Source organism: Pelodiscus sinensis, chromosome 4, assembly GCF_052426305.1.
Source record: "Pelodiscus sinensis isolate ZL-2025 chromosome 4, ASM5242630v1, whole genome shotgun sequence".
Classification (NCBI taxonomy): domain Eukaryota; kingdom Metazoa; phylum Chordata; order Testudines; family Trionychidae; genus Pelodiscus; species Pelodiscus sinensis.
In genome coordinates this window covers 23,769,558-23,794,876 of record NC_143055.1, presented here as the reverse complement: position 1 = coordinate 23,794,876, position 25,319 = coordinate 23,769,558, and the positions used below count along the sequence as shown (strand labels likewise).

Below are 25,319 nucleotides of genomic sequence, written 5' to 3'. Positions count from 1 at the left end.
AGAAATTAGTTACATGCAAATTCTTACCTTAAACAGCTGTTCTTGTTTCAGGGAAAAGCTTCACATTGGAGTTGATCAGACTTGAGTCTATAGCTACTTCAAAGTTCTTGTATGTCCTCTTAGGTAGGATAGTAATAGAGAGGTAGCTGTGTTAGTCTGAACTTGATAAAACAGAAGGAAAAACTGTGTAGCACTTTAAAGACTAACAAGATGGTTTAATAGGTGATGAGCTTTCGTGGGCCAGACCCACTTCCTCAGATCATACTCTGGAAGAGAATTGGTATATTGGTATATATGGTCTCTTGTAGAATATGATCTGAGGAAGTGGGTCTGGCCCAAGTGTCAGCCGACGGTCAGGGCAGTGTGTGTGTGTATGTTTCCGAGAAAAGGTTTAACGTCCGTGCCTTTACTGCTAGGACCGGGGTCCCATCGCAGAGGGTGGCCAGCGGGCCAACAGACGCCCCGTTATATAGGAAGAGCTTATTACATCTTAGATTTCAGCTGCTAGAATTTCATAATTCCTTCGCAGTGGGCAGCCTTGGAGAAAGACTGAAAGATGCCCCAGTGGATCCTGTCACCTGGGAGTGACACAGATACAAACGCCCAAGCTCTTCCTATAACTGTCCCTTTAGACCAGCTGAAGTTCTTTTAAATTGTGCTTGGTTCTGTTACAGCAACTGAAGGAGTCAGGTTAAAGCTTAAACAGTTACAGGTTTATTGAGGAAGCTTATAAATCATATGGTTGCAATGGCTATTCTATTTCTTAACTATTAGCAAAATATAGGTCTTAAAAATGGTTACAAAGAAGATAAAGATAGAAAAATAGAAATAATGGTACCAAGTAACAGCTTACTATTTCTATGTGTACACTTAAGACAGAGGACCACATCCAGGTACCATTTTTACCCCCTTCTGTGCCTCTCGACTCCAGCATGTCAGGCCAGGGCCGGTCCCTCAATTCCTAGGAAAGACGAAAATACGAGGTGGGCGTCCCCATAGAACGTCGGGAGGTCAAACACCTAACCCGACCAGCAGGTAGAGGGTAGAATGACACTCAAAGTGAGTGTATGCTGGGCCCATCTTTTATACTCATGGGGTCACGTATTTTTCTTATCTGTAATGCCAATTGATGCTGGTCTGTCTGCTGTGAGACCAGTTCTTACAAGGGAGTTGTGAACTTAATTTACACTTGTAAGAGAGATTTGAGATGATTAAATTTTGAAGTACTGGACATTGTTTTCTCAGTGGGAAATTCCTCTCAGGGACTGTGTGTGTGTTCGAATCAACATAGGTGCCAGCCGGTGGCAGTCTCACATATCCTGATCTCTCCTCATATCTATGTTTCAGCTTCTCAGGATCAGATGAGCCAGCATAGACTATGCTGATTTTATTGCTCCTTCTCTGTCCTGTATGCTTCAGGAAGGCAAATAAGATGGATGATATGGAGGCGGGCTGTCTGGCCACACCAAGAAAGCTCATCACCTATTAAACCATCTTGTTAGTCTTTAAAGTGCTACAGTTTTTCCTTTTCTCTTAAGTAGGGTGTGCCAGGCAGTTTCAAAAGCCAGCTGAAGACAAAGGCTATTTGTTTTCCATTCCTTAAATAGACTTTCCCTCAGGCTGGGAACTCGTTGTTTAGCACTCCCTATTCCCATAAAAATTACTAGGTTCAAGATAAATTCCAGTACCAGGTAGTATGGTCACATGTCTTTCTAGGACCAACCACAGTTGGGGCTTACTGGACAAACAAGACTATTCACACATCCTTGAGGTGATCACGGAGCCATTAGGTTTCCAGGGCACCAGTAATGTCCCTCATTAACACATTTAGAACTACAAACAGATCCATGCTTCTTATTTTTAACTTCACATACATGCACAAGCATAGGCTATACAGATTCAGCATATTGTAACTGTAAAATTGATATTACGGGATTTGGAGTTACCCATATTTATAATCCAGTTTTTATAAGGCATGGGTGGGGGTATAATGACAGGGCCGTGAGTTGGAACCTGGTGGAGATGGAGGGCTGGGTTTCCCTACCATGGCCACCTTCCACCTTGCGAGGGATAGAGGGTGGCCCAGACTGCTGAATTCAGTGACTCTTGCCATTGGCCCAACCACACTACCCCGCTTGCAGGAAGTTGCTAGAGTGATTTGGTAGAAGACATGGACACCAGACTGCAAAGTCCTGAGACAAGGGACACCCTTTAGACTTGGTCTCAGGGTTGTGATAGGTCTTTACTGTCCCAAAAGATGACTTGGTATACCAGCCCCACAACATTCCCCTGCTGTCAGGCAAAGTAATATATGTATTGCCAGATAGCACAGCATCTATGTTTTGTATCAGGAAGCTGGATGAAGCACGGGCATCAGTTATTCCAAGAAGCCATTTGCCTGTGGGACTTCTGTATCCAACATGTTACCCAACTAGAAGCGTCAAACCTCCAGGGGGTCCGGAATACATTAGCAGATTGCTTCAACCAGTCCTTCTCTTAGTGATTCCTCCACCTGGATGTCACCAGGACCGTCTTCCAGAAGTGGGGAACTCTCTCCAGGTGGACCTGTTCACTACCAATCAAACCAGCAAATGTTACTGGTTTTGTTCTCTGCACAGCCTTGACAAGAGATTGCTCTCAGATGCTGTTCTTCTGTTATGGGCAGGCACCCTGATGTACATCATTCCACTCAACAGGGTCCTCCTTTTGATCAAGAGGGAGAGTGAAAATAATCCTGATAGTCCTGACATGGACTCACCAACACTGGTTTGGGCTACTCATGGACTTAGCAATGGCAACTCCATGGACGTTTCACTGCTGCACCCAGATCTTGTCTCCCTGCATCTGAGAACAGGGAAGCTAAGGCTTGAGGAGCAGGCCTGTTCCACACTTGTCCAATAGATTCTTTTTAGAAAGCAAAAAACCCTCCACCAGGGCCACTTAGTTGGCTAAGTGGAAGCACTCCATCTGCTGGGTGTCTGAATGGAACCTCTCTCCATCTCCGTCATCTCCACAATCCATCCTGGAATGCCTGCTTGATCTAATGCACTACGTTCTGGCACTCTGATCAATAGAACAATCCTGCCAGCCATATCGGCCTTTCTGTCGCATACGCATTACAGATCAGTCTTCTTGAAAGCAATGATGATCAGATTTCTCAAGGGTCCAGAAAGACGATTTTTTGCTGGTCTATCACATGTTCTCCCTACTCCACTATCCCCCTCCATGAAACCTCAGTTTAGTCCTATTGAGGCTCACTTTTCTTCTTTTCAAGACCGTAGCATCCTGCTCACTTCTGGATCTATTGTGGAAAGTTACTTCCCTCATAAATATCATCTCTGCAAGATGGGTCTTTGAGATCAAGTTTCTAACCTCAGAACCCCCCCAGATGCGTCTCCCTCTAGCCTTCCTGCCAATGGTGGTATCACAGTTCCATGTTACTTAGGATATTTTCCTGACTGTGCTCTACATATTGCCACCTAACTCCAACAAGAAGAGGTATCTGCATGTCAGAAGTGCCCAGGATTTTTACCTTGAGTAAACCAAGCCCTTTCCTTACGAGCTTTTCATTTAACAGTTGCTGATAGGATGACAGGATTTCCAGTGTCATGTTGGAGAATTGGGTCCTGGATGATTACCCATGTCTTTATCTGCTATGAACAGGCAAAGGTCAGACCTTGGCTGATAGTGACAGCTAATTCAACAAGCGCACAGGCAGCGTTCTTGGTTCTTGTTCTGGTCCAAGACATCTGGAGGGCCACAAGATTATCTGTCCATACTTTGATGACCTACCATGCTATCATTCAATAGGCCTGAGATTATGCTGGTTTCAGCATAACAGTATTACAGTCGACCCGTCCATTAACTCCTGGTCCATCTCCAGAGAAGTTGAGTCACCTGACGTGGAACGGATATGAGCAAGTGCATGAAGAAGAAAAAATCGTTACCTGCCTATTGTAACGCTTGCTGTTTGAGATGTGTAGCTCATGTCTAGTCCATGACCCATCTCCCTTCTCTTTATGGCAAGAAGGAACTGAAGGGGGGAACTGAAGGATCCCTTATACTTATGTTCTTGACTCCAGAGGGTGCTAGACCTGGCTCTACAAATATCACTGAGGGACAGATTTCCTACACTGGTGCATGTGGCAAGCATATGCACCTCATGGAATGGACGTGAACAACACATCTCAAAGAGCAACAGTTACGAGAGGTAGGTTACCACTTTTTTTTCAGGATGGGGATTAGGCTCCAAATTTGTAATTAACACAGTAGCTAAAGTATGAACAGAGCAACTTGTTAATGTTAGTCAGGGCTGGCTTGAGCCATTCCTGCGCCCCAGGCAGTGGGCGCGCAACGCATGCGTGACTCCACCCCCGGGCGCATGGCGCATGCACGGCTCCACCCGCTGGCGTGCTGCGCACCTTACAGCTGCAATTGGGCACGCAGTACATGATTGCAGCTCTAAGGGGCGCTGCATAGGACCTGGCCCCGAGCGCGTGGCGCCCCTTAGAGCTGCCCCTTAGAGCTGCCCCTATAGGTTGGCGCTCCAGGCAGCTGCCCAGCTAGCCCCCCCCTTAATCCGTTCCTGATGTTGGTGAATTTTTTTCCCTAATTCATGTTCTTCAGTCAGAGTTTCACATAAAAGTGGAAGCTGGATATTGAGCCAGTGTTGACAGGCTAACTTCACTCAAAATATAAATGTTCTTTGAGGGTCCCCCTGGGTGCTCCATTTAGGTGCTTCAGCCCCACTGTGCACATGGCCCAGAAAGTTTGATTAGCAGTCCCCCTGCCGGCAGCACGTGCTATGCAATTGCACAGTTGTTTGGAATGACAGTTAAGCACGGGCCAGTGGCAGTTCTTTCTCCACTGTCATTGGTCGCAGTTAATCAGTCTCCGCTCTTCAGCTTAATTGCCTGTGAATAGGCTACTTTGTTACCTAGTGACGGATTGATACTTTGTTTCTTTATCACATCTCTCCCTCAAAGTACGCAGCAGGGGGAGAGAGATGTCCTGTCATGCCAGCACCTCCCAGATTTAAAAGTTGCACAGGCTGTGCCACCTTTATTTCTTCTGTGGATGGCCACAAGCAGTACCTCCGCTGTTTGGACAGAGATTGCTCAGTCAGCCACTGCCTGCACTGTCAGCAGCTAGCCCCTCGCTCTAAAAAGGCAAGGAAGCTGCAGAGGTGCAGCCTTTTCTCCTCCATGGCGGAGGCTCAGCCAAAGACTACCCCCCGCCCAGAGGCGATGCCCACGGGGAGAGAAGACAAAAACAGCACTTCCGGACTGGGACATGCTTCATAGCAGGAGCAGGATAAGAGTGCAAAACGCACTAGATCCCCTGCAGAGGCTCCAACTGCCAGCAACAAATTCTCCTCGGGCAGGGAGCCGGGCAGCAATTCGGGTCATCAGCATAACAAAAGATCCTGCTCACACAAGAGCAGTGATCCTAAGAAGAAGCACAGAGCTTCTGGCCATGCTTCTGACTCCTTACCCTTCTCCCCCCCCCCAGCTGCGCAGTGGTACCGAGGGAAATGCTGGTACTGACTACACTTCAAAAGCCTGCCAAGCTGCGCAGCAACACGGCTCTGCATGGGGAAGCCTCAGCAGGGTCGTGGCTAGGTGAGGGCTTCAGCGTGGCCCCACCATTCCAGACACCTCCATTCACGACGGAGGCAGACCTCGCCATACACTCAATGCCTTGCTCACCTTTATTTGGCTCCGATGTCACCTATGATCCAAGGGCTCAATATTCACTGGCACCCCAGCATCTCTGGCACCCACATGCCTCAGCAAGGAAAATGAAAGAGAGCCAAGGGGCCAGAGGGCAGAGTCACAATATGTGCCCACACCACCTCAGCACCCACAAAACTGGCAAATGGCACAGTGGCTGCCACCACCACTTCTGCCTCAGTGGGCACGTGGGACTCCATGGCACCTTCCAGATTGCAACAGCTGCAAATACAACAAGCCTGGGTGCCCAAAGAACTGCCAGGGACCAACAAACAGCCAAGGCGGGCAGATCGCAGTCCTGATGGTCAGGTCACAGATTCTTCTGTGGGGGACACCTCACAAGTCATGCAGACACACCAGGAGGATGCAGGCACAACTATGGGTAAAGATAGTCTACCCACGTCACCAGTAAAAGGGGATGACTTCAAGAAATTCCAGGACTTGTTCCGGAGGGAGGCAGATTTGCTAGACATACAGCTCTCTGAGGTTAACTGTAACAGACACAAACTTACCAGCATTCTCCAGTCCTCTCAGCATGTAAAGATGGCTCTGCCCATGAACGAGGCATTAATGGAACCGGCTAAAGAGCTATGGAAGACACAGTGCCTGCTACATCAGTGCCTGCTACATCTCAGTGCCTGCTACATCAAAGAAACTTAAGGGGGAAGAATTTCTCTTCTCCCACTCTCAGGCGAATTCGCTGGTAGTAGAGGCAGCCAGCCAAAGGAAAAAACAGTACCATTACCCCAGAACCAAGATATAAAACGAATAGAGGCAATGAGGAAAGCCTACTCCTCAGCCTCCTTACAACTCAGGATCGCCAACTACTCTGTCCTATTGGTCAGATATTCGTGTAAGATCTTTGAATCTTTTGATTCCTTTATTCAATACGTTCCAGATGATCTCAGGGATCAATATGAAACAAATATGACTGAGGGCACACTGGCATCTTGAACAGCAGCGGATACAGCTGTTCGCTCCATCGCCTCCGCAGTCGTGATGCAGAGAGCATGGTGGCTACAGCTGTCAGGGTTCCCTAAAGGAACATTGAGGACCTGCCATTTGAGGGAGAGAAACTCTTCACAGAGGCGACGAATTCTTCACTCCACACCTTCAAGGATTCCAGAGCCACACTTCGCATACTGGGCATACAGCTGTCTGGCACCGGAAAAAAGCAGAATAGGCAATTGAACCAACGGTTCAGATCAACCATCTTCACACTGTGACAGAGATCATACGACAACCAAAGACACATAAGACAAACCCGCAGGAGGCAGGGAAATGAGCCCATCTCGACATCTTCACAACCATCCTCCGCACGACAGTAGATTTGAGAACTTGGTCAAGGGCACAACGGCCCCCAACACTCTAGGACAGACAGCAACAAACACTTGAATTTTCGACAACAGATTCACCGGTTTCAACTCAGCATAGAAAAACATCACCTCTGACCAATGGGTCCTGGAGATAGTAAGATCAGGATACTGCATACCATTCACAGCAGTCCCACCTTCCCAACCCCCCTTTCCCATCCCTCTTCGGGGACTCCTCTCACGAGAGCGTCCTCTAAGCAGAAGCACGACGTCAGCTTCTACTGGGTGCCATAGAGGAGGTTCCCACACACAACAGAGAGGGGATTCTACTCTCGATATTTCCTGACAGTGAGAAAGTCAGGAGGGTAGAGACCCATTCTAGACTTAGGAGGACTCAACAGGTATGTCAAGTACCAATGCTTCAGAATGGTTACATTAGGAAAGATTATATCTGCCCTAGAGAAAGGAGCATGGCTATCGACCCTCAACCTCAGAGATGCATATTTCCATATATCGATCCACCTGGATCACAGGTGATTTCTACGATTTACAATCAAAGACTTGCATTACCAATACGGAGTCCTACCATTCGGGCTGTCCACAGCGCTGAGAGTCTTTATGAAGGTACTCTCTGTGGTGGCAGCACACCTCAGACACAGAGGCATAAACTTTTTCTTGTATCTAGATGACTGCCTGATCGTAGCATTGTCATACGATGGAGCCAACCAGTCAGTGAGGGCAATGAGAGCAGTATTTGACTCACTCAGCGTCCTCCTGAACCTAGACAAATGCATGCTTACCTGTACCCAGATGTTGGAGTTTATAGGGGTGCAGCTAGACTGTGTGCAGGGCATAGCCTCTCTTTCCATACAAAGAGGGTCATGTCTACGTGACCTGATCACCTCGGTACAAGGTACCCCACAGACCACTGTGCACACTTGTCTCCAAATTCTGGGCCATATGGCAGCTTCAACATTCGTAGTGCGAAACACAAGACTGCACATGAGGGAGTTCCAGGCGTGGTTGCATTCAGTACATCGTCCAAAGCACGATCCACTCCGCAGGATACTACACGTGCCTGAGTGCATCAAGGCCACCTTGACTTGTCTGGACAGACAGCAACAATGTATGCATTGGACTACCGTTCCAAGCACCAATACCATCTGTCTCCATCACGACAGATGCATCCCTAATAGGTTGGGGGGCTCAAATGGGGTCCACTGTACTACAGGGACAATGGATTTGCACGGAATCCTGTCTCTACATCAACGTGCTAGAGCTCAGAGTGGTAAGGAGGGCATGCTCACGGCTCCTCCCGCAATTAAGACACACAACTGTGCAGATAATATCTGACAATATCACCTCTATGTACTACATAAACAGGCAGGGGGGAGCCAGATCCTGCAGCCTGTGTGTGGAAGCGATGAAACTATGGCATTGTTGCATCACACACAGCATAACACCCATTGCGCTGTATATGCCGGGCAAGGACAGTGTGCTAGCAGATGCCCTCAACAGACAATTCCCACATGACCACGAATGGGAAATCAACTGGTCGATCATACACAACCGGTTCAGAAAATGGGGGTATCCCATGGTGGATCTGTTTGCCACACACAGCAACTTAAAGTGTCCGCTATACCGTTCCAGGGCGGGCATCGGACCAGGCTCCCCTGGAGATGCTTTTGCAATTCCATGGGACTTTCCACTAGTGTACACATTTCCACCAATACCCCTCATGCAGTGAACAGTAATAAAGATCAAACAGGACACAGCCATACTGGTGGCTCCGAATTGGCCGAGGCAGATATAGTATACTTCCATACTTCAACTAAATACCTGTCAACCATACAGGTTTCCCCCGGTTCGTGCACTTCTGGCTTAAGACAGAGGCCGTATACCACATCCGGGAATACATACACTCAGCCTACAAGCATGGATGTTTGTTGGCTCATGGATAGTGAACTAACCCTGCCCAGAAGAGTCAGGGACATCCTGGTTAACTCCAGAAGACCCACAACCAGACAAACCTACCTGCAGAAGTGGGCTGGGTTTACGGCATGGAGCTCCACGTGGGCTCAGGAACTTCGCGGGACAGGGATCTCGGACACACTACAGTATATCCTCCACCTGCAAGACACAGGACTTTCTTTGAGCTCAATCAAGGTACACTTAGCAGCCATATCAGTGATACACCCACCTATTCAAGGGTGGTTCGTTTTCTCCCATCCCTGTGTCAAGAGATTCAGGAAAAGGCTACAGAACCTCTACCGTCCACAGAGGGAACCAGCCCCTTCCTGGGGCCTGAACCTGGTGCTGAACTCCATCATGAGATGCCCATTTGAGCCGCTCACAACTTGCTCCCTGCTTCACCTCTCCATGAAGGTGGCCTTTCTTGTGGCAATAACATTGGCCAGGAGAGTGGGGATGAGAGCAGCGCTCATGGTGGAACCACCTTACATGGTGTTCCACAAGGACAGGGTTATCCTCAGGACCCACCCAAAATTCCTTCCCAAAGTACCTACTTCATTCCACTGCAATGAATCAATTTACTTACCTGTGTTCTGCCCGAAGCCGCATAAGGATGACGCTCAAGCAGCGTAGCACATGCTAGATGTCCACAGGGCTCTTGCCTTCTACCTGGAGTGGACGAGAGACTTCCGCAAGACTCCTAGACTATTCGTGTCATGTGTGGGAAAGAGCAAAGGCTAACAGGTGTCCAAACAATACATATCTAAATGGATTTCCTCATGCGTACAGCTGGCTTACGAACAGACACACAAGTAGCCGCCAACATCCATTCAAGCACATTCCACGAGGGCAGTGTCCACCACCACTGCCTTCCTCAAGGGATTTCCGATTGAAGTCATCTGCAGAGCAGTGACATGGGCCTCCACAAATACCTTTGCACAACATTATGCCATACAATCTTTCCATGAATTGGACACGAGATTCGGACACACTGTGCTGTCCAACATTCAACCTTGTAACACGGAGCACCCACCTCCAAGTAGGAGTACTGCTGGTAGTCACCTAAGTGGAGCACCCACGGGGACTCTTTAAGAAGAAGGGGAGGTTACTCACCATGTGCAGTAACTGGAGTTCTTTGAGATGTGTCCCCATGGGTGCTCCACACCCACCCTCCTCTCCTCTGCTCTGGTCTGACAAAGGTCCAGCGTAGAGAAGGAACGGAGGGTAATGCTGCCAGCGCATGCTTAACTGTCATTCCAAACAATTGCGCAGTTGCACAGCACATGCCAGCGGCAGGGGGACTGCTAGTCAAACTTTCCAGGCAGTGTGCACAGCGGAGCTGAAGCACCTAAGTGGAGCACCCATGGGGACACATCTCAAAGAACTCCAGTTACTGCACAAGGTGAGTAACCTTCCCCTCTTACACAAATATAACCATAGAATTGCAGAATCATGTCTGTTGTGGCAAGCTTTCAGTATCTTAGGCATGTGCATTAATATTGCAGGAACTACTTTGTGGCAAAATTCAAAAATAAGTTATGATGTTTTTATTAAAGGATCAAGATTTGTTTTAGACATAAGTTGATGATTTTTAAAAAAAGAAAAGCTTGAATCATTGTTTCATAACCAAACTGTCACTAATTAACTCAATTTATTTAAGCAGTTTTTAGATTTCTTTCAGTGTATCCAATTGATGGTACTATTGCTGCATTCACTTTTAGAGGCTGTTAGAGAATAAACACTAGGACACTAAGATTTTGTCTACCCCTCAGATTACGTTGATGTAACTTACAAATCCACACCTGAGTGACATAGTTTACATGTGTAGATAGTGCTGTATTGGCAGGTGAGCTGCTCCCACTGATATAGTTGCCATGTCTCACAGAGGCAGGAGTTAAGCCATCAAAAGAGCTCTCTCCTGTGGGCTTAGAGCAGGGCTACTCAACTTTGGAAGCCCCAAGGGCCACAATGATACTCACAACACATGCTGAGGGCTGCAAATTAAGTGGTTGAATATACATGCAAATATATATATACAAATAGCTTCTTTCACACTGACGGGCATGAATACAAAGATTAAGCCTTAAGCCGTGGTGCCAGACCCAAACGTGGCCAGTGTGAGCCAGTCAACACCTCTCAGACTCTGCCCACAAGGCTAAGCAGCCAGCACTTCCCACAATGTCCTGGCCCTCCCAGCACCTCTTTGCTGAGGGCTAGAAACACCGACTCCCTGTCTCCATCTGTTCCAGCCAGCCTGTCTGCTTGCGTCTTTCAGTGCTCACCCTGCCTGGGAGACACCTTGCTGTTGTGGAGTGTGTTCCCAGTGGAGGCCATGTTCAAAGGATCCTACCCTTGGGCCATGTGTTGAGCCCCACATAAACCCAAACTGCACTGTGGGCTGCAAACAAATGGGCCACGGACCACATGCAGCCCACGGGCCATGTGTTGAGTAGCCCTGTCATAGAACATCTTACCTCAAGCATTGTAAGTGCTGAAGTGTAGATTTGGCTTAAGATAACCCTTCCCCCCCCCCCAGTATAATTAGAAATTGGACCATATTATTTCCTGAGCTTGACATTGTTCTCAAGAGACACCTTTTGCCATTGGGTGTCAGAGTGCATTGTTATTTGTGGGATACTAAAATATGATTATTGTTACAACAGTTTCCTATATTGAACACTGATCTGCAAAGAACATGTGGCAGCCAGGAAAAGCAGTGCTGGTGGGAAAAGGCACTCTATTCTCCTCTCTTTCCTGCATCACAGTGTGAAGGTAAGAAGAAATCCATTGTTTAACTGTTAAAATTGCTATCAACTATATATAAAATTGTTGTAAATGCTGATTTGGGGGATAAACAGTGGTGGTGTCAGATAAAATCAGATTTTTAATAAACTGATCTTCCTTATTCATGTACATGATAACTTTAGATAAATTTAAAATGAAAATATTTTCTACTGTGTGCTAGTTTGTTCATTTTTTTGCCTTTCCCTCACTTTGGACTATAAAATAGATGTCAGTTTCACTTCTGTTTCTAGTTATTTTGTAGTTATATTAATGCAGTGCTGCAGTGTTTGGATTACACATAAAGGGGAATGTTTGGGGTTTTTTTTTTAAAAGGGATTTCTTCAGATCTTGAGCTGTAGGAATTTATCTTTAGAAAAATTTAAATTTTGGAGCCAAAATTGCCTGAATCATATATTTTCAAGGGATGATAACTTGAAAACACATCAGTAAATTTTGATACATTTATCAGACTGGGTACATTCATAATAAATTGTTGGAATGAATTTTTAATTCATTGAATATTTTTAGTTCTTTGATCCAAAACTTCCAAAGAAAAAGGATCTAATTTGAGATTTCCTAATAGCTAATTGTACTTATTGTAGACTAAAGTTTTTCGGTGTTCAGGGAAATAAAGGCCACAATAGTAGCAAGGACAGAAGGTTAGTTGTTAAAGGAGTAATTGTAACTTGGCCTGAGATGATGCAGCAGAGGATCTGGCAGGAAGGCCACAAGGCCTTTGTGGGTAGTGGGGATAGTTTGGTGATTGATTGCCCATCATGAAATTGCATATTGAATATATTATTCAAAGAAAAGGTGATTGGGGAATGGATTTTATTTTTTGACACCACTAAGATGTGTATAAGGTTTATTTTGTAACGGTGAGAGTAATTAACCATTGGAACAATTTACAAAGTGTTATGGTATATTTTCCATCACTTGCAATTTTTACATCAAGATAGGATGTTTTTCTAAAAGTCATGCTTTAGGAACTATTTTGTAGTCCTTCAGTGGCCTTTTAGAAAGGTCAGACTAGATGATCACAATGGTCCTTTCTGGCTGAGGACTCTATGAATTGGGGAAGGATTGGCAGTGTGTGGAAGCTGAGGGGGCTGGCTACCAAGTAGATTCTGAGGCCACCTGTTAGCTGGTGTCTAGGGCAAATACTCATTCAGTAGAGGAACCATTCCCTGATAAACCAGAATTGGAAGCAGATTAAGAGAAGGAATCTCCCCAAGACGATGGGATTGGGGCTGCAGATGACTTTTGTTGAAAAGACTTAACTCATCTTTCCCACATCCTTAATCCCCAGATGAAAGTGGATGGTGGTGGGCTCTTAGCAATGATGTTATGATGAGTTTAAAGGGCTGATGGCAGCCTTCCACCAAGTGAAACATTACAGTAGGAGGGACAGTCTGCACTAGAAGAATTATTGCTGGATAGTCCTCAGATGTATTACTGAACAACGCTGTGGCCTACCTAAAACCACATTCCTTGTATCTTATCTGTCATCTTGTGGTATCTGAGACAGAGTTTGTGGCTTTCAATAGTAGTCCCTGACTAAACGCATCAAGTAATTGGTTCAAGTTCATGTAACTTTCCATATCCCAACTATTTTTCCCTCTATATTGTGCCTTCCTGGATGCCCCAAAAGTTGGGAAATAATTTAACATCATAAATGTTGTTCACTTGACAACATCCAGTTGAACAAACTGCATTTACTTTTACACAAGTGCGAAGAACATTTTAAGTTATCCATTTCTCAGTAGAGAAAACTATAAAATGGTCCTTAAGAATGTCCTTGACAATTTTATTTTACTTCAGTATGGTTATGACTTAAACTTAATATTTGTAAAAGTATTTGTGCTCTGCACAAAACAGAGCAATGCTGGCATAACCATTATAGACCTAAATCTAGCAAGCCTGAATTACTCAAATCCAATTACTTAATATTTAATTAGACGTCTATGAATTTAGAAAAATAATACTGTTAGTCTGATTTATTCTTTAATATTAATTACAAAATATTAATACAAATCACTTGCAAAATGCACAAATCATTTTACAGATTTACAGAGGCTAGATTGGTTAGTTAATATCTTTTAATTGACCATCTTCTATTGATGAGAGAGAAATATTTTCTTTCTAATATCCTGGGACCAATGTTGCTACAATCATGCTGCATACAAATTCTTTTATTTGTTCTAAAGAACATTGAATACTTGAAATAAGTAATTTAATGTCCGGTACTAACATCATATTATAACAGAAAATAAATGGAGTCCGGCAAATAGATGACATAACAGAGCTTAATCTTAAACTACACTGTGCTACAGAATTCTCATACACATGCTAACCTAACCCAGTGATCGCCAACCAGTAGATCGAGATCTCCTGATAGATCTTGGAGCCTCTGACAGGTGACCCTGACAGGTTTGGCTAAGAGGCTATAAAGTGCTAGCACTTCAGCTGTCCCCTCCCTCCCACTGCTGAGCACCTTCTGCCCTTTGCCTTGGAGCTGCCCATTCCTGAGGGAGAGGAAGGGTGCTGGTGTCAAGGTCTCTCCCCCAATTTGTATGCTTTCTCCACAGAGCAGAGAGGGGGCACAACAGGACTTGGGATGGAATTTGCCGGCTTCTTTAAGGAGTGGTCCAGGGCCAGGGCAGGGGTGAGCCTGCCTTATCCCCACTGCACCACCAACCCAGGAGCTAACAGTAGTGCCCAATTGGAGCCCACATCCCAAACTCCTACCCCAGTTCTGAACCCCCTCCTGCACACCAAGTCTCTACATCCCAACTGTCTGCCCCAAGAGCAGCTCAGAGCCTTAATCCAAGACCAAAGCCTGCATCCCAACCCTCTGCCCCAGCATGATGAAAGTGATGGAGGATGGAGTTAGCAGGGGTGGGAAGGAGGCAGAGCAAGGGTATTTATATTTGAGGTAGATCTTGGATTACACTTAAATTAAAAAAGTGATCTTGTGCTCAAAAAGATTGGAGACCACTGTGCTAACCAATACAGCTATACTTAGACCATCACTAGCTGAGAACTCCTTATGCTAGTGCAAGTTATAATCACAGTTCTGCTTTTTAATTTCTTTGATGAAGATCATGTAGGTCCTTCTAGAGTCCAAAATATTTTTTTAAAAGTACATCAATCTAATTGTGTTAACATATTTTTGGGAAAACCACCAGCTGTATATGTGCTCAATCTTTTGAGTGAAACTTGCCTGTTTTTCATCACTACCTGCTGGTGTTTTGTCATTCCAGCTTTCATGGTAGAATTTATTTCATGTGAGGAAGAGGAAAGATATAGAAAATATGTATGATACCCTTCTTCATTTAAGTTGTCAAAATGTCTGTTCCATTAACTCTATTAGAATGAAATCCTGACCCCATCAGTTTAAAATCTGACATTAGTTTTTTAACAAATCAGTCTTTCATATTGCAGATATCCGCACCTGTCTGTCTATGGTTATCTACATGCAAGACATACTCTGATAATGTTTGAAGTAACCCCAGTGGACCAAATTGAGATGTTTATTAATTAGCTTACATTAATGCCCAATGGTTCCAATTATGATCAGTGCTTTGTTGTGCTAGATTTTGTACAGAGTAGTAGTCATAAACAGTTTACACCATTAGAAATTAAACATTTAATAAGACATTTCTAACCAAATGGGGGTGGGGGAAGTGGGGAAAGCAATTTGGACATTCTACATGGTGGTACTTCTACAAGTTTTTAGTAATTGCATTTTTCTTTTTGAATGTAGTGTTGTTTGAGGTGAAATTTGAGTGTATTCTGAGAAGAAACCTGCATTGTACTTCAGTGTTTAATGCTGTCAAACCAGAACCTTTCACAAGCATTGAGTTAACACACAAATACATCTGAAGAAAACTCTTTAGATAACCTTGTTTCTTAACGAGATTGTTCTCTCTCTCTCTCTCCTTTCTTTCTTTTTTTTTTTTTTTTTTTTGGGTGGGGGTGTCTCCTTCACTCAAACAAAAACACCTCAAGAATGTTACACAAATGCCAAGGGAGAGAATGGAGTAGGAGAATATCCAGATATAAAGGAAGTTTCCAGCAACGAAGACCATCTTTTAGATATTAATATGGTGGGTGATTTATTTTTATCCTTTGTCATCACAATCTTTGTGGCTAGTTCCAGTTACATTACAGACTACAAATTCTGATTTTTTTCTCCACATCTTCATTTTGAAGGCACTTTCTCATCCTGGTACTCTTTGTAAACTCTTTACCATACTTACCCTGTCTTTGGGCCAAGAGGGTGGAATGTAAGCCCTCTGGGATGATTGTGAATTGATTGGTCAGATATGCTGGAAGAGTCCTGTATATTTTTTTTCCCCACAGAGCTTACTTCCTATAACTAGGGTGGGACAATATGCTCCTGTAAACCATATAACTGCTGTTTGCCATTTGGTTCTAGGGACACCATCCCTGCCTATCCTGGTTAATAGTCATTGACAGACCTATCCTCTATGAATTTATCTAGTTCTTTTTTTAGCTGTTACAGTTTTGGCCTTCTCCAATATCTTTTTGCAAAGAGTTCCACTGGTTTTTTAACAATATGCATGTTGAATTTTGTGTCCTTCTCATAAGTGACAGATAACAGCTCTGGTGAATGGTACTTTTGTCCCAGATATTGCTACACTTCACTTTTGGGTTATGCCCACAAAAGCTCATGATGGATTGATTGATACATATATCAAAGCCTCTAAGATGCTGCAGGACCACTCATTTAAAAAAAAATTAAATTACAGACTAACATGGCTACCCCTCTGGGACTTTTGCCAAGGATGTTCACGTGGAGATTCTTACTTAGTGACTTGCCAAATAGAGTATATTGTGTAGTGTTGCTAGCATCTAGATTTTTCACTAAACACACCCATGTTAACTTATTGATGCAGCTGCAAATGTGATGTTTCCAGAAGTACAGCATGATGCAGACAGTGGGGATGTTAATAATAGTTCTTCAAATGATTAACTGGGCTTATTGGATAATTCAAACGACTACATGCACACATACACCCCTTGCTGCCTGTGTATCAGAGGCAGCAAGGTGGGGAGGCAGAGCTGGTGCCTGTAGGGAGCCTGCTTTTAAGTTGGCTCCGGTTCCTGCAGTACTACCTCCCATAGAGGGGGCAGAGGCTTTCTGCGGCAGTCCCAGGCCCACCATGGACAGAGGTTGCTCTGTGGGATGCTGGGGCAGCATCTGTCTGTGGGGAGCTCAGGTCTCCCGCAGACAAGGGCTGCTGCGGCTCCATGCTGCTGCCTCTGTATCAGAGGCAGCAGCATGGGAGGGGCAGGTGAGAGCTGATCTGCACAGGGAGCTGATTTTTAAACTGGCTTCCCTTGTGGACCGGCTCTGCCTGTCACCCTTCACCCTGTGTTGCTGCTTCTGATTCAGGGAGCACCTTGATGCCTCTGTGAGTGGGTCCAGGAGCACACTAGCTACGGGCCCTGCCCCCGGTGAGTATTTTAGTAATAGTGTAACCAGTACGCTCTTTTTTTTGCAGCTACACAATTACTAAAATAAATGTTATTTAACATCTCTAGTGGACAGACCTTAAGATTTGGGAATGACTTGGAGACTCTCTCCAGTTAGCAGTGATAATGATGTAATCAGAATTACAAATATGGTTCAGTAACTGGCAAGAGTGGGAAACGGAAGACTTAGAATAAAAGGGGTAGGTGAAAAAAATTCTGTCCTGAATGTGGACTTGTCATCACTACCCAACCCTCACTATTCATGTCTAAGATAGAGAGGGGAAATTAGAACATTGAATAACAGTGGCCCCTTCCCCCAACACAAAAAATAAACTATTAGCCTACAAATAGAAGAATATGTTCTGTTTTCTGCTGTACCAAATAAACTGTCAATAATTTAAATCCTTAGGTTTCTTCTGTTCATGAAGCAAGGTGTGCAGATGATAGAGCAAAACCAAATGGCTTCAGGAAGAAAATATACTCCAGTGACAGCTCCAGCTCTGAAGAGACAGCTTCAGAAGGTGGAAATGAATGGGCTGATGCTTGTGAGGAGGAGCTTTTTTCTCGAACTCACCTATAAAACTGCAGAATACAACAGATGATTTAAAAGTAACATGAGATGGAAAACTGTCCTTCCTGAGGGTCTGTAGCTCTAAAACAACAACTTGAGTTTCCTCTTCAGTTAATGGCTTCAGATATGTATTTATCTTTCTCTTCTTGCTTATTTTATAGTTAGGGACATAACTGTCCTGTTGAATATTTTACTTTCTCCAAACTGTTAAAATTCTTGGCTATTTGAACTAGACTAGATTGTGTTGTCAAATCAAGAATGGATGTGCATGTGCTTGTCTTAGTGGTACCACTGCTTTTTTGCATCTTATCTGCAGTTATTTTCATTCGTAACTGTAGCCCTACCACTATTACTATCTTATTAGCATTGCAGTGTCTACAACTACTTCTGCTATTCAGAGACTTTAGCTTTTGGCACATTTAGGATTTGTTCTTTGAGAACTGGGAGATAAATACTAAACACTGTAATCTATCAGTGCCTTTCTGAATGCAGGAGAAAAGCATGAATGACTTGTCCAGTCTTCATTCAGTAAATCTCATAACTTTGAAGTAGGAACAACAGGGTTGTGCTTTAGAGACTTACAGAAACTGTGTTTTCTATCCTATGATCTTCCCATCCCTACTCCATTCTGCAAACCACTGTTGAAGATCCAGTGGTTTGTAGTCTCCTTGCTAACTGGAGAAGCCAAGGATTTTTGTAGGAATGGAGGCAATGTGGGTTTTTTTTTTTGTCCTTTTTTAGTGACCTGCCATTGTAAGGTAGAAACATTTAAAAAAAAAAAACCATCGTATTCCCCTCCCCCACCTCCCCAAAAAACCACTGGGGTGATATGGGGATTGTTGTGAACTTTGTAACAAGTAATGAGGATTTTGTCTTGTTGCAAAGGATTGCATTCATGTAACCTGCAATTGCATCCTATATTGAATTTGAGCCTGATGACTAAAACTAAATTGCTCAGAATGTTCAGTGTTTTACATGCAAAAGGTCAGTGCTTAACTTGAAAGAAATCCTCTGGCTGCTGCAGTTAGCTGCTGTTGTGGCTGTAATTTAGTAAATCTTGTAGTTCATTTTGTGTTCCTGAGAGAATGTTAGGGACAAGTTATGTATGGGGCGGGTGGGTGGGTGGGTGCGGGACTGATGACTTACAACATACATGTGTGATTGCAGTAGTGATTGTTGCTTTATGTGACTTGCTTTTAAATTTTATTTTTGTTAACCTAGAAAGTCAATACATCATCAAGTTGTATCCGTACAAGACTATCAGCTCCTTGTGCTTTTAACACATTATGCAAAATTTATAAGCCAGGAGGAGCAATATTTGCAAAACTAAACATCCTAAGTTTTTAACAGCTAAGTTTTTAAAAAATTAATCTATACAATAGCAGCATGTCTATAACATCAGGAAGTGCAGAAAGTCTAGTACTGACTTGAGAAAGCTTAACCGTTAATTTTCACAGGCAATAAAACTCGTAAGAATTATAACTGTTTGAAATATGATCTCAGCTGGCGTTGAAATATGTTCTGTGGAAGGGAGGTGAATTGAACTGGGTTTCGTTGCCTTAATTGATAGTACAAGAGTTAAGATCTGTGGTTATAAAACCACAAAGACTGCATGTATCCTTTTATGTTAAAACCCTTACTTAATTGGCTATTTGTTCTTACCAGTAAAATTTGTCTGATCCTGCTATTAAACTACATAATATTAGGGTTTATAGTCATAAAACAAATCTTTTGACACTTTAAATTTTTATTTATTTTCAGATTTTGGATAGGTTTTTATGTATTTTACTTTCTTCTGGAGCTTCCTTAAGAGGTTGTTTAGCACCTGCACTGAAACTATTTATCTGTAAACATGAAAGTAAAATGAACTTAACATGTAAATTCCTCAAATCACTACTACAAAGAAGAATGGAATAGAGCTTCATTCTAGAAAAGAAGACCAAATGGACATATTTCAAACACAATCTTTGGCTTGTTTTGTTTTGGGTAGAGCTGCTTTTTTTTGTAAGAAAGGGCTCAAAAATAACAAAGGTGTTCTCTTTAGTGATGTAATACTCCAGCACCTTTGGAAAAAAATAAAATAATATATAATTGAGCTTGGGCAATAAAAAATTGTCTGTACTTGTTTTCATAGTTTAATGGCTAAAGCTCTGAAGCTTTCAGTGAGAGTTGAGATGTGGTTTTTAGTTTTTCTGTATGGATAGAGACACAAAAAAGCATTAAAGGTTGGCAAACGCTGAACTGCACTGTGGTATGAAGCGCATTGCATATCCATAGCACTGAAATATCAGTTTTCCATTCCTGGGCTGAAATTTGTTTCTACTGTTTTGCTTCAAGTGGTTGTATTTGTTCTGATTTCATGTACACCAGAGTAACTGATTTTGTTTTCTTGTGGGGTTACTTAACACCGAATAAAATTATAAAAGGACAATTGGATGGCCTGTTTGTATTTGTTGCTTTAGTTAAGATATATAATCCTCATTCAGATTTAAACATATAACGCTTAGTAATTAAATATTTTGGGGTAGAGGATACATAGTGCAGATATCTAACATGAGTCTTCTTTCCTTTGCTGTGTCTTTTCGTTCTTTTCTTGTGTGTTAGTCTAATTGAGACCTGTAGGCACTGCCAAAGATCCCTCTAAGCTGTGCAGCCATGCAGTGGCCTAACAGGCCTCACACGGGGACTCAGAGCTACCACACAGAGTGTTGCCTCTGCCCTAGCACAGACCTTCCCCCCCCCCAACCACGACACTTCATTGCTGGAGGAAGGGCAGGATGGGTCATCTCTTCCCTGGCTGCAGGTGCTCCATAGTGGGACTGGAGGAGTGCACCACTCCCCTAGCTATGGCCCTCAACCTGGAGCTGCCACTGAGGTCCATGGCCCTACCCAGCCTAGCCCGTACCTATGGCTGGGGGACAAGCACTCCTTCCCCAGCTGTGCCTGCTGGAGCTGTGGTGGCCATGGAGAGGCACCTCTTACAAGGCTCCAGGCTGCTGCAGTGAAAGAGGGCTAAGGGTCCTCTCTCCCTGGGGCACCCTGAACCCCTCATCCTGTCCCATCCCAGAGGCTGCATCCTCAGCCACAGCCTTCACCCCACATGACAACCCTGTGCCCCAGTCCTGAAACACTGCATCCCATATGGATACACATAAAAATAATTTCACACATCGACATAAACAATTGAGAGAGAACACTGGGCATTAAAATCTTTGGAACCTTGAACTTTCCTCAGAAAAAACATTTTGAAATGAGGTGAGCAAACACGGTAATTCCAGCCTACTTTTGATTCTAGAAAACTTTATACCCTGAGGTTTAAAGTAAGGATGTTAAGGATTAGTCAACTATCTGATAAGCAAATGCTTATCGGATAGTGAAGTCGACTAGCCACACCCTCCCTCCTCCTGCTGCCTCTATCAAATAGAGGCAGCAAAGGGCAGGGAGAGAGGGGGTATTTCAAAGCGTCAGTGCTGCACGAAGCTCGGGTATGGGGTCTGTGTGGTGCTGCCCCTTTAAAATGCTGCCGCAGTGTTTCAAAGTAGCAGGGCCGCCTGGGGTCTGCTGGGGACTAGCTGACTCCAGGAGGCATTTCCATAGAACCCGAAGTCAACTGTGGAGTCCCCATCTGACCCTGGGTTCTGCAGAAATGCTGCATGGAACCCGGGATCACCTGGGAACTCGGAGTCCCCTGTTGAACCCGGACTCCATGAGGGTGCTTCTGCTTTGAAATGTACAAGAGACCCCGCTGGAGATTCTTGTACATTTAAAGCTGGCACGCCGCATGCAGCCTGGGGCCAACTGGAAGTCCCGCTGACCCTGGGCTCCATGCGGCGCTGCTACTTTGAAATGCCTTCAAAGGAGGAATGTGGAAGTGCCTACTGACTATTCAAGCAGTCAATGGAAATTCCATCAACTACTCAACAAGTACATTAATTGATATTTAACATCCTTAGTTTAAAGTAGGACTGTCAACTAATTAAAATATTAATCACTCTTAATCATGCAATTAATTGGGGAGGGATAGCTCAGTGGTTTGAGCATTGGCCTGCTAAACCCAGGGTTGTGAGTTCAATCCTTGTGGAGGCCATTAAGGGATTTGGGGCAAAAATTTGTCACGGATGGTACTTGGTCCTGCTGTGAAGGCAGGGGACTGGACTCAATGACCTTTCAAGGTCCCTCCAGTTCTAGGAGATAGGCAATCTCCATTAATAAAATAATTAAAAATTTGTGATAATTGTGATTAATTTCACTGTTAAATAATAGAATACATTTAAATATTTTTGGCTGTTGTCTGCATTTTCAAATACAACACTGAATACAAAGTGTTCATCCTTCCAGGCTGTCCTCCCTACAGGCTAATTGGCTTCCCCTCATCTCTGAGGTCACTGCCAAAATTCATCCCCATTGAGCACAAATTTTAGAGGCAGGAGTAACTTGTGACTTCTCTGCAGAGAGTGCTGTTTGGAGAAAGAACTGTATTCAGTATTCAACCCTTCTCTGATGATGAAAAAGACTGCAAAAGGGACTTCAGGTGGAAGAACAGGCAGAGAGCCCTACAGTAGTGATGCAGAGCTGATAAGATGAAAAAAGCAGCTCAAGCTGCATAGAGTGGCCCATGACCATGAGTGCTATCATGGTTGACTGTTAAACAATCAGTTTGGGGATTTGTGCGATTTCTTTCTATGCTTGATTGTCACCAATCAAATATCAGGTGTGAACTCCTCAAGCACTAAAACAGCCTTAACATGGAGTGGCAGAATCGCTTGAATACTCATGTCTGTCTTGCCTTATGCAAGTTTGTCTTTGGAATACATGATCCATTACACCAAAAAATCGTAACAATATTCAGGGTACTGCCAGTCCCAAAGGTTTAGTCATTTAGGTCAGCCGTACCTTAGATCGCTTACTAAGGATAATGCTTGTAGCCAATCCTATACTTAACTAAAGATCTATTACCCAAGAAAAAGAAATGTTAAACCAGGCAAGCATACATACAAAGATGAGGTAATCTTAGGTTTCAAATGATGATAGAAGCTTCTGTAATATGCTAACTCTGTATGTTCTTTAGGTCTAATCTAATTCCAAGCAAGATAGTGTTAATTTTCTTAATGCAGATTTTTATTCCCTTTCCCCCAGAGCTCACACTGATGGGAGAGATTTTGTGCAGGTCTCCACAGGCATGAGAGGAACCATCAACATAGTCTTTTGTCCACTGGTGTTTCACAATGTCTTGTCTGGTGTCAACAACAGGCCTTCTTTTTTTGGGCAGGAGATGACACCTCTTTTGGTAAACTATTATTTTACACTTGGTAATGCTTCTCTCTGACTAGAGATTTACCATTTTAGCAAATACTTCTATAGTTGAAGCATAAATGCTTAAGGCAAGGATTCTTTTTCGAGTGCTTGTTCATGTTCATTACATATTACAGGAGGGGGCAAAAGTGGCCCCAGATGGGATTCACTGGAGTTAGCCCTTGGTTGGCTGCCAGACACTTTATTTATCTGAGTGTCCACGGGTATGTCTGCTTGTAGCTCCCATTGGCCAGAGATCACCCTTCCCAGCATGGCCCAGCCTGTGTTGCTTCCCGCAGCTCCTGTTGGCCAGAAATGATGACTTGCTGCCAACAGGAGCTGCGAGTAGCCATACCTGCAGATGCTCAAGTAAATAAAACATATGATGGCCTGAAAGGGGCGAACTGTGACTATTGCCCACCTCTGGCATCTTAGGTGTGTGTACTCACCACATACACCGGTGCCGTAAGTTTTTCTCTCAGTGGTATCCCAGCTTTGGTACCCTCTGGTGTGGTGCATACATGTTGGGGTATAAGAGGCGCCCCTCAGCACCCCCTCACTTGAGTTCCTTGCCACCAGTGAGGATGCTGGAATATCTGCTTAGCCTAGCTTGTTCAGTAGTTATAATAATAATAATTAATAATAAAAGTTGTAAATGGTTATAGCAAACCTTTTATGTTTTGTCTACACTGCAGGCTTCTTGCTCAAGAAGCCTTTTGCGCAAGAGTTTTAGTGCAATAACTTCTTGCGCAAGACCACGTCCACACCACAAAGCGCATCGCAAAAGCGATTTGCTTTTGTGCAAGAGAGCATCCATATGGGTGCTCTTGAGCAAAAAGGCTCTGATGGAAATCAGAGCACCTGTGCTTTTTCCCAAGAAACCCCTCTGGAGTGTCCACACTTGCCTTTTTGCACAATAGCTGTAGTGCAAAAGGGACTTATGCCTCGTAGGAGGTTTACCTACACCGGGAAAAGCACTCTGTTCTGCCACTTTACTGCTGATTTGCTTGTGCAAAAGTGCATTTGAGGTGTGGACGCTCCACAGGTTGCGCAAAAACCTTGCAGTGTAGATGTAGCCTTAATGTTAGGCAGATAGGTTGTCTGGGATGGGACTCAGTTGGGGGACAGGACACACCTTGTTCCCCAGGCTGTGAACTCCGTAATTGCTACAGAAAACCTATGCCCATCAGCAGGGCTTGACAAATCGTGGCGAGATCTACTCACCAGTCCCGCACCGTGCATGCGCCAGACCGGCACCGTGAACGGGGAGAACGGAGCTACCGGCTGAAATCTACTCACCACGGGCGAGTAGAAACAGCGGTTTGTCGATCCCTGCCCATCAGTGACCCACATAGCCATTGCTAGAGATGTTTGTGGTATTCCCACGTAAGTGACAAGTGTCAAATTTGTAAACTTGAAACTCACTCAAGAGTCTCCTTATGGAGTCATCACTGACTGGCACCAGAGCAGCAAAGGTCTGACACAGTTCCTAACACTGCAACTTTGGTGTGGAGTGACACATCAATCCTCTTCCCAGTACCTACTAAGTGGCAAAAGACTGGCAAAGGATGATCTCCTATGTTCCATAAGGGCGCGGAGATGGCTGGAGATTAGCCAAGACCTAACAAGTAAAAGATAAACTTAAAAAACAACAAATGGTCTGGTAGCACTTTATAGACTAACTCAGCTACCCCCTGAAGCTTCTCAAGTAAAAGAGTCTAGCCTATCCAGCTCATGCCTGTCTCCCTGGACAGTGATGCGGGCCTCAGGCACCTGCATGTCCCTTGAACACCTGAAGCATTGCAGGCAGTAGGATATCACATCACTACTGGTGCTACTCTCCCTGGCTGCAGTGCTACCTCAGTCTGAGAGTAAACTGCCTTGGAATTGTTCTGCAAGTCCCCATCTTTGCAACACTGCTCATCACAGGGAATGTCCCACCACCACTCACCCATGTGGAGACACAAGGCTTCAGAGGCCGAGATGTAGTCTTTGGCAAAGCCTGTGTTGGTCTCCAGACTCAGGCACTGTTTGCAGTGCTCGAGGTGTAGTTTGGTGACATCTTGTCATGCACCTTCAGAGATGCACCCCGCCCCCCCCCCCCACCCCACACGCACAATCAACAGCACAGGTCCAGCATTTCATCCACCATTG

At 44.4% G+C, this 25,319-nt stretch overlaps 1 protein-coding gene across 8 annotated transcripts in view; it reads left to right on the top strand.

The window, feature by feature from the left end:
- KIAA0232 (KIAA0232 ortholog) overlaps positions 1–20,304 on the top strand; it is a 93,195-nt gene extending 72,891 nt beyond the window's left edge. For 7 of the 8 annotated variants that reach the window (XM_075930774.2, XM_075930772.2, XM_075930769.2 and 4 more), the window contains 3 exons: positions 11,680–11,788; positions 15,812–15,909; positions 17,712–20,304. In XM_075930774.2, coding sequence (XP_075786889.1) covers positions 11,680–11,788; positions 15,812–15,909; positions 17,712–17,882 — 378 coding nt within the window. In that variant the 3' untranslated portion in view covers positions 17,883–20,304. The remainder of the gene's footprint in view (positions 1–11,679; positions 11,789–15,811; positions 15,910–17,711) is intronic. The other variant, XM_075930771.2, reaches the window with a different exon arrangement.
- Positions 20,305–25,319: the final 5,015 nt, after the last annotated feature.